The sequence below is a fragment of the Schistocerca serialis genome, chromosome 5 (genome assembly GCF_023864345.2).
Source record: "Schistocerca serialis cubense isolate TAMUIC-IGC-003099 chromosome 5, iqSchSeri2.2, whole genome shotgun sequence".
Lineage (NCBI taxonomy): Eukaryota > Metazoa > Arthropoda > Insecta > Orthoptera > Acrididae > Schistocerca > Schistocerca serialis.
In genome coordinates this window covers 372,974,247-372,988,524 of record NC_064642.1, presented here as the reverse complement: position 1 = coordinate 372,988,524, position 14,278 = coordinate 372,974,247, and the positions used below count along the sequence as shown (strand labels likewise).

The window sequence follows — 14,278 nt, the reverse complement described above, 5'->3', positions numbered from 1 at the left end:
TAGCTCAGTTGGACCCCTCCGTAATAAAAAGCTGAGTGAATGGATCACCGCTGAACATGTACTACGGATGTCACGGGACGTCCGCCCCGACCAAATGCAACGAACAATAACGATCAAAATGAGCTTAAAAATGGATAGAGCGTCTGCCATGTGAGCAGGAGGTCTCGGGTTCGAGTCCCGATCGGGGCACACTATTTCACGTGTCCCCGTTGATACATATCAACGCCCGTCAGCAGCTGAAGGTATTAAAATATAATTCTAATAACTGTACTTCTGTCGACAGCAGATGCTCCTTAGACTTCAGGTGACGTCAGATAATACACACGTAACGTTTCGCATTCGTAGCGTTGCTTTCGGCTGGGAAAAAAGAAAATAATAATTGCGGTGCGTTACTTTTTGGGCAATTCTCGTAAAACTAAAATATCGGTACTGTGTTTTAACCCGCAGGTTTTTCCCACCCCTAGTCTAGAGGCGTATTGGGCAGAATTAGTGTGGTGTCTACTGGATGTGACAGGGTTTTTTTCTTTTTTTTGCGATGTGCTTATTTGAAACACGTAGGGTGGAAATTTAGCGGTGATTTTATCGCACGCGCGTGATCCTCGTTCCGCTGAGCGCCGAGCTGGTTGCGAGCACAGTGTGTGAGATTGGCGGATGTGTTGCAGGCGGCACCGATGCCTGAACCGGCCGGTGACGGACGACGGGCCGCCGCTGGCGCTGGAGCCGGGCGCCGAGGTGCCTCGCACCTCGCACCTGCACGCCGACTTCCCGGCCTACCCGCCGGGCACCGCGCAGCGCCCGCGCCCCGTGCGCCTCCACACGCAGCTCGAGCTGCCCGACGGCTCCATCACCGCCGTCTCCTCCTACCGCCACGACTACGACGAGAAGCACGCCGAGAGGCAGCAGAGGTAAGCCCCACCACTGCTCTGCTTTCTTCTGCCTACTGCAAACCTCTCTTATGGCCGCGCGGGATAAGCCGAGCGGTCTCGGGCGCTGCATTTATGGGCTGTGCGGCTGGTCCCGGCAGAGGTTCGAGTCCTCCCTCGGGCATGGGTGTATGTGTTTGTCCTTAGGATAATTTAGGTTAAGTAGTGTGTAAGCTTAGGGACTGATGACCTCAGCAGTTAAGTCCCATAAGATTTCACACACATTTGAACCTCTCCTATGCCACACTTCTTTTATATTTACATTGCATTAGTCGTGCTCAATATAAAACACTTCCTAATCTAGACACACAGGAATTAAAGATGTTAGCTGCCAGTGGCCACTGATTTTTACCAAAGGGGCAAGCTGAAAATTTGTACCGGATCGGGATTGGAACCCAGCTCTCCTTCAGCGCAGATACACACCGAGCTCGAACCCTTACGGAAACTGGCGAGATGGCGCGTGTAATACGTCAGTTAAAAGAAGTTATAAACCTGTACCTGAAGTGTTGGCAGAAGAGCCAACACCGTGTTGTTAGAGGAGGCCGAAATGCACGCGTTTAATTACACGCAGACTGGCGTGAGGTCTGGAACAGGTCAGAGAAATAAGACTAGCAAAATAGGAGGTACTGGTAGAATACTTAACTTTAATCCACAATTGGTGAACATCTCTCGTTACTGTACAAGCTTCACAATATTAATTATCAAATGCTATGGCGCCTTGCTAGGTCGTAGCAAATGACGTAGCTGAAGGCTTTGCTAACTATCGTCTCGGCAAATGAGAGCGTAATTGTCAGTGAACCTTTCCTAGCAAAGTCGGCTGTACAACTGGGGCGAGTGCTAGTACGTCTCTCTAGACCTGCCGTGTGGTGGCGCTCGGTCTGCAATCACTGACAGTGGCGACACGCGGGTCCGACGTATATTAATGGACCGCGGCCGATTTAAAGGCTACCATCTAGCAAGTGTGGTGTCTGGCGGTGACACCACAGTACCTATCATATAGACCTTTAACAATTTCCTTACCTTACTTTGTTATCTGTTCTACCTAACATTGTTTCGATCTTAAGGAAGTTCTAATCTCTATACATTTCTTACTTTTTTTTCGGATAAGAGCAACGTCAAAATTTGCTACGGAAACGAACCTGATCATCCGCTAGTACTTCTTCGATTTTTTTCTTTCAGTTCCTCTGTGCACTATTCCAGTCAGCGAATAAAACGTGTAATCCATCATCCTCGCCATATAGTGGTCAGGCTCCTGCTCAATATCCATGCCTTATTCAATTGTGTGAGAGTACAGCTTTAACTGAAATCAAACGGTACATATCACGCTGCTTCGTTGAGTGTGGAGGCAATGCTAATCTTTCTTCATCGTCCTGAGTACCTCACTAGTAATTCTATTGCTATTAGAAACAATTTTTTCACCTTAAATTTACAAATATTCTGAAAATCCATGTTCAGTATGGGACCACAGATTCTTTCTATACAAAATTTTCCTTTATCGAATTCCTACGGAATTTCTCTATTCATACAAGCTTCCACTCAGTTATCTGCTGTTTATTCTGCGCTTAATATGTCCCCATTTCCTTCCAATTCGTTTATCTTACAAGTGCCGTTACTACTGGCAATATCCCTTCAATTTTTCTCTAATTAATAACTGCATATATTTCTTCTGTTCTTTATAGAGTACTGGCGCTGTCCTTCCACATCGACATACTTTTTCGCTCCCCTATATATCCCTCCTTGTAACACGCGTCGTCCTCTACAGAACTGCCTTCTGTGCCTTTATGGAGATCTATACTTACAGGATCAAAGAACTTGAAGCATCCCTTTATTTTGAATAGAATTTATAAATATTCCTTTGCTTTTTGTTCTGCTACTATTTCCATCTGCTTCTGGCCGTTCCTCAGTACCTGATAAATAAACCTACTGCTCAAACATTCCTTTCTCTCTCTTCGTCAAGATATCGTCCAAATATTTCTATTACTCCATCGAACCTCGTTAACACACTTTCCCGTCATCTCTAAATAATATTACGAGGTTCTGTGCAATTTGCTGCTTTCTTTTTATCACACCGATGTTAGGCTGATTGAGATAACACGGTTCAGACTAAGGTTTCGTTCTCGAAATTAGCGAGATTTCATTCTCCACCCAGGTATCGTAATGCGGTTTCTGCAATATACAAAAATCTAAGGTCATTGTTGATAGCCGTTATTATTCTTGTTCAAATAGGTTATTGCCCCGTCTCTAACGGCGTTGTGGCGAAAAGGCTGCTAGCGTTAATGTTTTATTCAGTCTGACCACTTCATTTGTTTATTGTTCCTAATTTTTTTCAGATTTTCTCTCTCATACACCTGCTACGTAATACATCTGTGTATAGGAATATTTCTACTTGACAGCTATCCCGAAAAGAGAGTATTTTTTCCTTTTATTTGATCTTTTAGGTCCGACTTTCTCTTTCCTAAATCAAAGCCCAGCAGTGCTTTCATGTCATACATTGACCCCCCTCTGCTGCTGCTCTTATTATCACAGTGAAAGTCAGTTCGTGGAGTATTTATGTATCTCACAATTTTGGCATATATTATATCTCGTAATGTCACCCCTAGCGTTGTTTTGGTTCACGGTCTCCATTTTATCTATTACGTGCCAGCTCTGACGAGCTGATTTTAGCATTCTGTAAAGAGTTTGCTTCCTCAATAACTTTCCACTCTTCCAGTACGCCCTGCTGTCTTGCCTCACAATTCTCGCAAATTGCATAAATTTCCTTCGATGGCCATGCGTTTGATTTGCTGGAATAACTTCTTCCCATTCGTATTTCATTCACATGTCATTTCGATTCTTTATCCCACTGCTTACGAATGAAGTTTACTTATTTTCTTCATTTAACAATTTTCTTTTAACACCTTTCTCGGTGTGAATCTGCAGGTATCTGAAACGATTTTCTCCGCATAACCGAATATAATACGTCATGGACCAAACAATGTGCAATACCTGTACTCGCACATAACGCCTCTAGAATTGCCATCACTAGAAATGGAACAAATAGAAACTACCATAAACGATAAAAGAAAAGTATCAAATCTGTTTTAATGAAGCGAAAATGGAGGCATTCGTAGCACAGCTGTGAGAATGGTATTATAAAGTCAATCAAAAATCCAGAAGCATGTTATTTATTAGCCTCTGTAAATTAAACTTCCAACTACAGTATATCACCATATGTTCACAATATTAATATTTCTTTGCGTGTTTGATTATGATTCTTAGCTGTATATGAGTAAGTGTCGAAACAATGTAGTTCGTAATAAAATAAGCGTTTGTGATGATTTCTCTACTTTGCTGTGTGTTGAAGCCTGCAGTCAAAATTGAGTTTTTGTAGAGGGAGAACCGTAACAGGTCGTAACATCCATATGGTCTCTTTTTCAGGTACACATACGAGGACCACCTGCATCTCGATGGGCAGTTCGAAGGTCAAAGTCACCTTCACGAAGAGTTCCGCGCAGTGCGTGGTGAACGTGCTCCAGTTGTGAAGCATGGTGACCATCTTCGTCTGGAGGGAGAGTTTCAAGGTCAGAGCCATCTCAGAGAAGAGTTCAAACCCGTTCGTGGTGAGCGTGCTCCAGTGGTGAAACATGGTGACCATCTGCGTCTGGAGGGGGAGTTCCAAGGACAAAGTCATCTGCACGAAGAGTTCAAAGAAGTCCGTGGAGAACGCGCTGAAGTTGTGCGTCACTCTGACAACCTGAGGCTCGAAGGCGAATTCCAGGGACATAGCCACCTAAGGGAGGAGTTTCGTGAGGTTCGGGGCGAACGTGCTCCGGTAGTCAAGCACGGAGATCACCTTCGCCTCGAGGGAGACTTCCAGGGACAAAGCCATATCCACGAAGAGTTCAAGCAAGTTCGCGGGGAGCGAGCGGAGGTGGTGCGTAGAACTGACAACCTAAGACTCGAAGGCGACTTCCAGGGACAGAGCCACATAAGGGAAGACTTCCGCGAGGTGAGAGGCGAAAGAGCAGATGTCGTCCGCCACACTGACAACCTGAGGCTAGAAGGAGAATTCCAAGGCCAGAGCCATCTACGTGAGGAGTACACAGTTACAAAAGGAGAAAGGGCTCTTGTCAGAAAGCCTGAGGACAACCTGCGTCCTGAAGGCGAATATAGTCCAGAGAAGAGAGACGACTATGGGGCAACTAGAGGAGAAAGGGCTCCAGTAAAGAAACCACAAGACAATCTGAGACCTGAGGGAGACTTTGCCAAACGTGAGCCTGTACAATTTGGACCTGGAGATAGAGCTCCAATAAAGAAACCACAGGACAATCTGAGACCTGAGGGCGACTTTGCCAAACGTGAACCTGTTCAAGTTGGACCTGGCGACAGAGCTCCAATAAAGAAACCACAAGACAACCTGAAACCAGAGGGAGAGTTTGCCAAGCGCGAACCTGTACAAGTTGGACCTGGAGACCGAGCTCCAATAAAGAAGCCACAAGATAATCTGAAACCAGAGGGAGAGTTTGCCAAACGTGAACCTGTACAAGTTGGACCTGGAGACAGGGCACCAATTAAGAAACCACAGGACAATCTGAAACCAGAGGGAGAGTTTGCCAAACGCGAACCAGCACAAGTTGGGCCTGGAGACCGAGCTCCAATAAAGAAGCCACAAGATAATCTGAAACCAGAGGGAGAGTTTGCCAAACGTGAACCTGTACAAGTTGGACCTGGAGACAGGGCACCAATTAAGAAACTACAGGACAATCTGAAACCAGAAGGAGAATTTGCCAAACGTGAACCTGTACAAGTTGGACCAGGAGAAAGGGCTCCAGTCAAGAAACCTCAAGACAATCTAAGACCAGAGGGTGAATTTGCGAAACGAGAGCCCTCTGACGTAAGGCCAGGAGAACGTGCTGACGTAGTTAAGCACCCAGATAACCTAAAACTTGAAGGTGATTTCGACAGGCCTGATGGAGTGCTGTACAGGCCAGGAGACAGAGCTCCCATCGTTAAACATCCGGATAACTTGCGACTGGAAGGAGACTTCGACCGTCCAGAAAAAGCGAAATTCGGTCCTGGAGAAAGGGCTGACGTAAAACGGCCTCAAGACAATTTAAGACCTGAGGGTGAATTCACGGGTAGGAAAAGAGACGATTATACTCCGACTAAAGGAGATAGGATGCCAGTCAAAAAGCCAGAAGACAACCTAAAGCCAGAGGGTGACTTCACTGGTACAAAACGAGACGATTACACACCAACTAAGGGAGAAAGGATGCCTGTCAAAAAGCCAGAAGACAATCTAAAGCCAGAGGGTGAATTTCTAGGAAGAAAGAGGGACGAATTCAGTCCAACTAAAGGAGAGAGAGCACCTGTGAAAAAACCACAAGACAACCTGAAACCAGAAGGCGATTTTACTGGAAAGAAACGTGACGACTTCACAGCGACAAAAGGCGAAAGGGCGCCTACTAAGAAACCGGAGGATAACTTAAAACCTGAAGGTGATTTTGTGGGTGAGAGAAGAAATGAATACACAGTGGTTAAAGGTGACCGAGCTGTGGTGCGTAAGCCGTCGGATAATTTGAAACCTGAAGGTGAATTCACAGTGGAAAGACGGAACGAGTACACCGCTGTGAGGGGCGAACGAGCTGAAGTGCGCCGACATGAGGACCACTTGAAGATGGAGGGGGAGTTTATCGGCCAGACCACTTTACACGAAGAGTTCCAGGTCGTTCGTGGAGAAAGAGCCGAAGTAAAGCGTCATGAAGACCATCTCAGAACGGAAGGTGATTTTACATGTAAGTAAAACATTGAACTAATTTTTTTCATGAAAAGCGAAGAGGCCAACTTGATTTAAACACCTCCTGGAGGTATCGTGATCTACCGATCTGCCATTGTGATTAAGTCTTCTATAACTTAGCTTAATTGCCCCTTGGAGACTGTGCGGTGGACAGTCAATGGATCTCAGACACTTCCTTGCCTGTAGTTTGCTGAATCCTGACAAAAAGTATTAATTTTGAAAGAAGAAAGACAATAACACAAGCACAGAGAAGGAAATCGATCATGACCATTTTAAGCTAACACTTTTATTCACTTTTCTACTTCCTTTTCGTCTTCTCTGGTTGTGAAATATTATACTTTACACGTGTTTCTAAATTATAATCTTTTCCACATTTTCATTATTGTACCTGGTCAGTTTCTTCTAAATGTAGTGTAATAGTTACCGTACTACAGTCAGAATACATATTTCTATTGGTCCGATATTCGATTCTACTGCTTGTTTTTGTTGTTGTGTTGTTCTTCAGTTCGAAGACTGTTTTGATGCGGCTCACAGAACTAATTCATCCTGTGTATATTTCTTCATCTCAGCATCGCTATTCAAACCCACATCCATTTGGACCTGCCTACTGTAGCCAAGCTTTGGTCTCCGTCTACAATATTTATCCCCCCTCCCCTTCCTTGCGTCACCAACTGACGATTCCTTGACATCCCAGGATGTGTCCCATCAACCAAGCCCTTCTTTTACGATGTTGCAGTGCATGTGTTAGTCTGATGACGACGCAGAGTTCTTTTGGACATGGATACACACCGCGTAAGCGACTTTCAAGTACGACGTCTGACCTGTACGGGGAATATACATAATGGGTTTACGAGTACAGATCGTAGACGCATGGTTGGCGACATGTGGAAGTTTGGGAGGACCGTGAATCGTGCACGGATAGCCAAATGGTACGCCGGTACGGTAGCTCAGCGTGTTCGGTCAGAGAGTTAGTTGCCCGCTGTAATAATAATAAAAAAACTGAGTTAATGGATCAACGATGAACTTGAACAAGCGTCATGGGACGTCCGCCACGAACAAACGAAACAAACAATAACGAACAAAATGGTAATGCGACTGCTCGCGGTAAGTGGGAAATCCGGGTTCGAGTCCCGGTCTGGCACAAATTTTCACTGTCGTCATTCTATTCTACAGCTGATGGTAGTCATTCGAAATTGCGAATTCATTTGAAGGCTTTCTTTTGGTCGGGTTGTACAGTAAACTTCTTTTCTGCCTTTCTACACATTTTCATTAGTCATCTGATGTACCTACCTCATCTTCATCATTCCTCTACAATAGCACATTTCAAAAGCTTTTATTATTTTCTTACTGTCTTGTCTGTCGTCCTCGTTTCATTTCCAGATAAGACTACATTCCAGTCGATAACTTTCAGAATAGGCGTCCAAACACTTAAATTAATATTCAGTATTTAAAACTTCTCTTTTTCAGAAACGTTTCTTTTGCTATTACCAGTCTGCATCTTATACCCTCTTCACTTGGACCATATTGCTGCTCGAATAATTATACTCGTCTACTATTTTTCGTGTCCCATTTCTTAGTCTGCTTCCCTCAGCATCATCCGGCGTAATTCAAGTACAGTTCATTATCTTAGTTTTACTTTTGTTGAAGTTCATCACATAACCTCTTTTAAACACACTACCATTCCGTTTAATTGATCTTTCAAGTCTCCGAAAGATTACAATATTATCAGCAAATTATAGATTTTGTATTTCTTCTTCCTGAACTTCACTTCATTTTCCAAATTTCTCTATATTTTCCTTTACTGCTTGCTCCAAGTACGGATTGAGTAACATAAGGAATAGACTGCAACTCTGTCATATTCGCTGCTGCATTACTGCTAACCTTTCATGTTCTTCGACTCTGATTACGACAACCTGGTTTCTGTGCTAGTTGCACATAACCTTTGCCTCCCTGTATTTTGTCCATGTTTACCCCAGAATCTCAAAATATCGTATTTCCGTAAATATTTTTCTAAATCTACAAATTTTATAAATGTAGGTTTGCATTTGTTTTAACCCCTCCTCTGAAATAAGTCTTAGAGCCAGTACTGCCTTGCATGTTCTTCCATTTCACCTAAACTCAAACTGCTCTTCCCCGAGATCTGCTTCTACCAGTAGACATTACCTGTAGCCAATTCGTATTAGCAGGCTTTCTGGCATTCTGTACTTGGGGACTGATAATCGTTCTCCCTAGCACTGCGTGATGCTTCAGGGTATCACGGAATTAAGTTCTGACATGAGCGTTATTGGTCTCTTACACATATTTATGTAGGTCACAAAGTAATACAATTTCAGTTAAATAACTGTATATTATTGGTCCCCACAGGCGCAGATGCAACCTCTACACCAAAATTTGTTTGTAGCTAATGTCATTATCAATGCAGTTGAAAATCTTTGCTTGTGATTTGTTTTTGTAGCTTTCGTGTGCTTCTTCTGTAAGTTTCTTTTAATCAGTTATCGGCGAAAGCATCCTCAGAGCTGTTCCAATGTAGGGCCCGTCTGTAACGGCCGAATTACCTCCACGACATAAGTTAGCCATCCATTAATTGCTTGCCGTCTCCGAAATGACGGAGTACACTGATACAACTACCGCATTCACAATTTTTATTAAAGACTAGAACTGTTTATTTACGTCGATCCCACATACTTCACAATTTGCCAAAATTGCGTTCGAACTGTAATGCTCTATTTCCATGTTAGTGTAGGTAATGATGAAATTTCGTGACAGATTAAAACAGTGTGCGTATATGAGGAGAGTAATATGTTTCCCGACTTTTCCTGGAACGTATGCCCTGAAGAGTTTCAGCAGTAAATAGTAAACGTGATGCACAACGACTCTCTTGTAGCGAGCGCGAATGCAATTTGTTGCACATCTCCGTAACGCTCTGGCGCCGATTAGACGCTCCTGTGAAGAAATACACAGCACGTTGTTGGATCTTCTCTGTCTCTTCTGTTAACCTAACTTGGTACAGGTTCTCTGCTGATGAGTAATACTCAAGAATATGTCTTACATGTGTTTCGTAAATCATTTCTTTCGTGGACGAAAGTCCCTGAACATTTATGCACAATACGCCACATTTATTTACATTCGCGTTACACTGCCCGTCCTTGCACCAGCCTTGACTCTCTGAAAGTCTTTCTCCATTTCTCTACATCCTTTTGGCGTTGTGATTAACAGTAACGACCCTGTCATACTTCCTTGGGGTACTCTTCAGATTGCCCTTGCATATGTTGATTTTGTCCCGTCAGAACAACGTGTTTGTTAACTTCCATCTACATGAAAGTCCTGAATCTAATTGCAAACCTAGTGCCATAGTAACGTGGGTGCTGTTGCCTACGGCGCTGAGACTCCCATAGACGAATAGAGCGAGCTGAGTTTAGCGAGGAATCGGTTGGCGGAATCCATGTCGATTTTTGTGGTTGAAATCTTCGCTCTCAAAAAAACGAGATAATACGTGACCATAAAACATGTTCCTTGACTCCACAAAATACTGACGCCAGCGAGAGAGATCCTAAATTACGAGCATTATAGTTTTCGGTGCTTGAAGATATGCAGCAACAGTAAACTGAAACACAAATTGGTGTCAGAACCAAATACACATGTTCATGAGGGAAGCAGGGGATGATCATGGTGTTCACGATCTCTTCCCTCATATTTTACGATAGGGATTTATATATTTACATATTATAATTTCCTAGCGTCAAACTGTGACAACCCCCGCAATCCCGCCTAGAACCGAACCATCCATCCGCGCATGATTAATTGAAGTACAGTTCTACTGAACTCGCCGCTCTTTTCACAAATGAGAGAGCGACTGCGACCACACGATGTCTTATAGATAGATTGCTTCACATGAAAACTGCTTCGAAAACTAAAATCTACAATTCTGTGTCAAAGTTGATCCTGATGTAACAGAAATCACTTTCAACCCCACTACATGAAACTGCTTGAAATTATACATCCCTTGGGATGTCGATCTTTTTACTTGTGTTTACTTATCAGCTTTCTTTGTGTAGCTCAAGTTTTTTACTTGGTTTTTCTTTTCGAAGTTATCCCCAGCTTTCCTAACATATACTGAAAGTCAGAACCACCTCGTACCCGCAGTGACATAATAGGTTTTGTGGGGGATAGCTTTCAACAACTAATCCTGCAAAGCCTTATAAGAGAGCATTGCCCATCTCAATTTTGACATTTTTTTAGAAAATTCTTTTGAGGTAGCTGATGTACTTCAATCGAAGCACGAAATCACAATACTGTACCTCGATTATGACAGCTAGTTTTACATAACATTCGATGTTTTCATTACTGTTAACTAATTACAACAATGGTAAACATACATCGGTAATGATCGTAATACTTTTCCTACACAAAATCCAATTTCATTTTCGTAATCCTTTGATCAAATGGAATCGTTTGATATACACTCTATGATAATAAATAAATAAAAATAAAAAAGGCGACGTACCACGAAAGAGACGGAAATCGGTAGTAGATGTGCTGTACAGACAAACAGATGATTACAATTGGATGATTTATTCAAGAGAAAGACCTTCACATATTGAGCTAGCCAATAACACGTTGGTCCAACTCTGGCCCTTATGCAAGGAGTTATTCAGGTTGTCATTGATCGATAGAGTTGTTGGATGTCCTCATGAAGGATATCGTGCCCAATTCTGTATGACTGGCGCGTTAGACACTCAGTATCTCGAGTTGGTTGGAGGGCGCTACCCATAAAGCTCCAGACGTTCTCAGTGGGGAAGAGATCCGGCTACCTTTGCTCGTCAAAATAAGCTTTGGCAAGCACGAAGACAAGCAGTAGAGCCCTGAAACACGTCCTTTCTCAAAAACTGGCATATGCGTATATTATTCTCGCTCTTGTCTGCGAGGCATAGTTACTGCCCAGCTGAGTACACGGAATGAAATTCTCAAAGACCTTATGCTGGTATCGACGTGTCTCCTGTTTATTATCCTTGCCAGCTGCCCGTCGAAATTACGCTGCAGCGTCACACATTCATTCATGGGCCGCCAAAGATTACAATTTTCCATTTTCCGTAGATATCTACATGAATGTCAATTTGTGACCAATTTACATAACTCTTTTGTGGTGCGTCTTCTTTTCATCTTAAAGGGTACATCACAGTAGCATTCTATTTGGAATTGTTGTAGTGCTTTTAGTGTTTCCATGTCATCACCCCTTCTACCCACTCACTCAGCCCCCACTCCCCGCTCTGTTTTCCCCGGTTCACTTCGCTCAGTCAGTATACAGGGTGATTCAAAAAGAATACCACAACTTTAAAAATGTGTATTTAATGAAAGAAACATAATATAACCTTCTGTTATACATCATTACAAAGAGTGTTTAACAAGGTTTTTTTTCACTCAAAAACAAGTTCAGAGATGTTCAATATGGCCGCCTCCAGACACTCGAGCAATATCAACCCGATACTCCAACTCGTTCCACACTCTCTGGAGATGTTAGAGAATTGGCTGTTCCCTCAGCTCGAACAAGAAGCACAACAATTCATTTTTCAGCAGGATGGAGCGCCACCACATTGGCACTTATCTGTCCGTAACTACCTGAACGTCAACTACCCGAGGCGATGGATCGGCCGCCAGGCAGCCCGTGACAGAGCACTTCATCACTGGCCTCCAAGAAGCCCTGATCTTACCCCCTGCGATTTTTTCTTATGGGGGTATGTTAAGGATATGGTGTTTCGGCCACCTCTCCCAGCCACCATTGATGATTTCAAACGAGAAATAACAGCAGCCTGATATGCTACAGAGAGTGTGGAACGAGTTGGAGCATCGGGTTGATATTGCTCGAGTGTCTGGAGGGGGCCATATTGAACATCTCTGAACTCGTTTTTGAGTGAAAAAAAACCTTTTTAAATACTCTTTGTAATGATGTATAACAGAAGGTTATATTATGTTTCTTTCATTAAATACACATTTTTAAAGTTGTGGTATTGTTTTTGAATCACCCTGTATTATGAACTTGATTTTCCTGCGAACATAACGACAGTTTGTGAGGGATTTTGTGATAAGTTCCTTTGGGACCAAACTGCTGAGGTCATCGGTCCCTAGGCTTACACACTACTTAATCCAACTGAAACTGACTTACGCAAAGGACAATAAACACAGCCATGCCCGAGGGAAGACTCGAACCTCCGACGGGGGGAGCCGCGCGAACCATGGCAAGGCGCTGTAGACCACGCGGCTGTGGGGATTCCGAATGTCAATTGGATGTACTGCATCATCCATATAATTGACCAGCAGGATACCTTAAAATTATGTGAATCTTAATTTGAACTGTAAGATAGGTCGTAATTTTGACGTAGGGCTTTTTGATGCCACGGGAATGACTTCACAAGCCACCATAATAAGAGAGGGAGTCTCAACTGAAGACTTACAGATGTTTTGACATATTTAGTATTGAGTCAGTTAGGCCTCCGATTCCGATTTTTCGATTTTACGGAATAATATCTTGGCAACACCGACGAATCCAGGTCCAAAATATCTTTTTTGTGTGGTGTTCAGTCTGAAGACGGGTTTTATGCACCTATCCATGCTACTCTGTCCTGTGTGGAAGCCTTTACAACTCCGAATAACTACTGAACCCAAATCCATTTCGACCTGCTTAACAGCACTCGTCTCTTTGTCTCCCACTGCAATTTTTGTCTCCAACACTTCACCTCCAGTAGTAAATTGACGATTACCAGATGGCTCAGATTGTGTCCTATCAACCGATCCCTTCTTTTCGTCAAGCTAAGACACAGATTTCCTTTCTCCCCAATCATACTCAGTACCTTCTCATTAAATACACGATCCACCCGTCTAATATTCAGCACTCTTCTCTATTACCACATTTCAAAAGCTTGTATTTTCTTCTTGGCTAAACTGTTTATCGTCCACTTTCAATTCCATACATGGCTACACTCCTGGCAAATACCTTCAGAAAAGACTTCCTAACACTTATAAATCTCTCGTCTTCAGAAACTCATTTCTTGCCATTGCCAGTCTACGTTTTATATGCTTTCTACTCGGCCATCATCAGTTATTTTATTGCCCAGCTAGCAAAAATCATCTACTAATGTTGGTGTTCCACTTCCTAGTCCAGTTCCATCAGCACTGTCTGATTTAATTCGACGACATTCCATCAGACATGTTTCCGCTTTGTTAACCCTCATCTTATACCCTCCTTTCAAGGCACTGTCCATTCAAGTCCTTTGTTGTCTCTTGACAGAATTACAATGTCATCGGCAAACCTCTAAGTTTTTAATTTTTCTCCCTGAACTTAAATTCCTTGTCCAGATTTTTCTTTGACTCATTGTAGAGGTAGAATAACATTCGGATAGGATACAACCTTGTCTCAGTACCTTCTCGAGCACTGCTTCCCTCTAATGCCCTTCGACTCTTATAATTGTCATTATTTATAAAACTTAAAAAAGGTTAAAAACATCTCCGTCAAAAAATGAAGCTGTGGACTTACAACCCTGGACAATCAACGAATACAGGCAAGTCCACGAGTGTTGTGGATCTG

General features: G+C 43.1%; 1 protein-coding gene across 2 annotated transcripts in view; it reads left to right on the top strand.

Moving 5' to 3' along the window:
• The window catches only part of LOC126480859 (uncharacterized), a 294,153-nt gene that overhangs the window by 254,288 nt on the left and 25,587 nt on the right, over nt 1-14,278 (top strand). Inside the window, exons 2-4 of one of the 2 annotated variants that reach the window (XM_050104234.1) lie at nt 663-905; nt 4,341-5,194; nt 5,282-6,697. In XM_050104234.1, coding sequence (XP_049960191.1) covers nt 663-905; nt 4,341-5,194; nt 5,282-6,697 — 2,513 coding nt within the window. Of the gene's footprint in view, nt 1-662; nt 906-4,340; nt 6,698-14,278 lie in introns of both variants that reach the window. The other variant, XM_050104233.1, reaches the window with a different exon arrangement.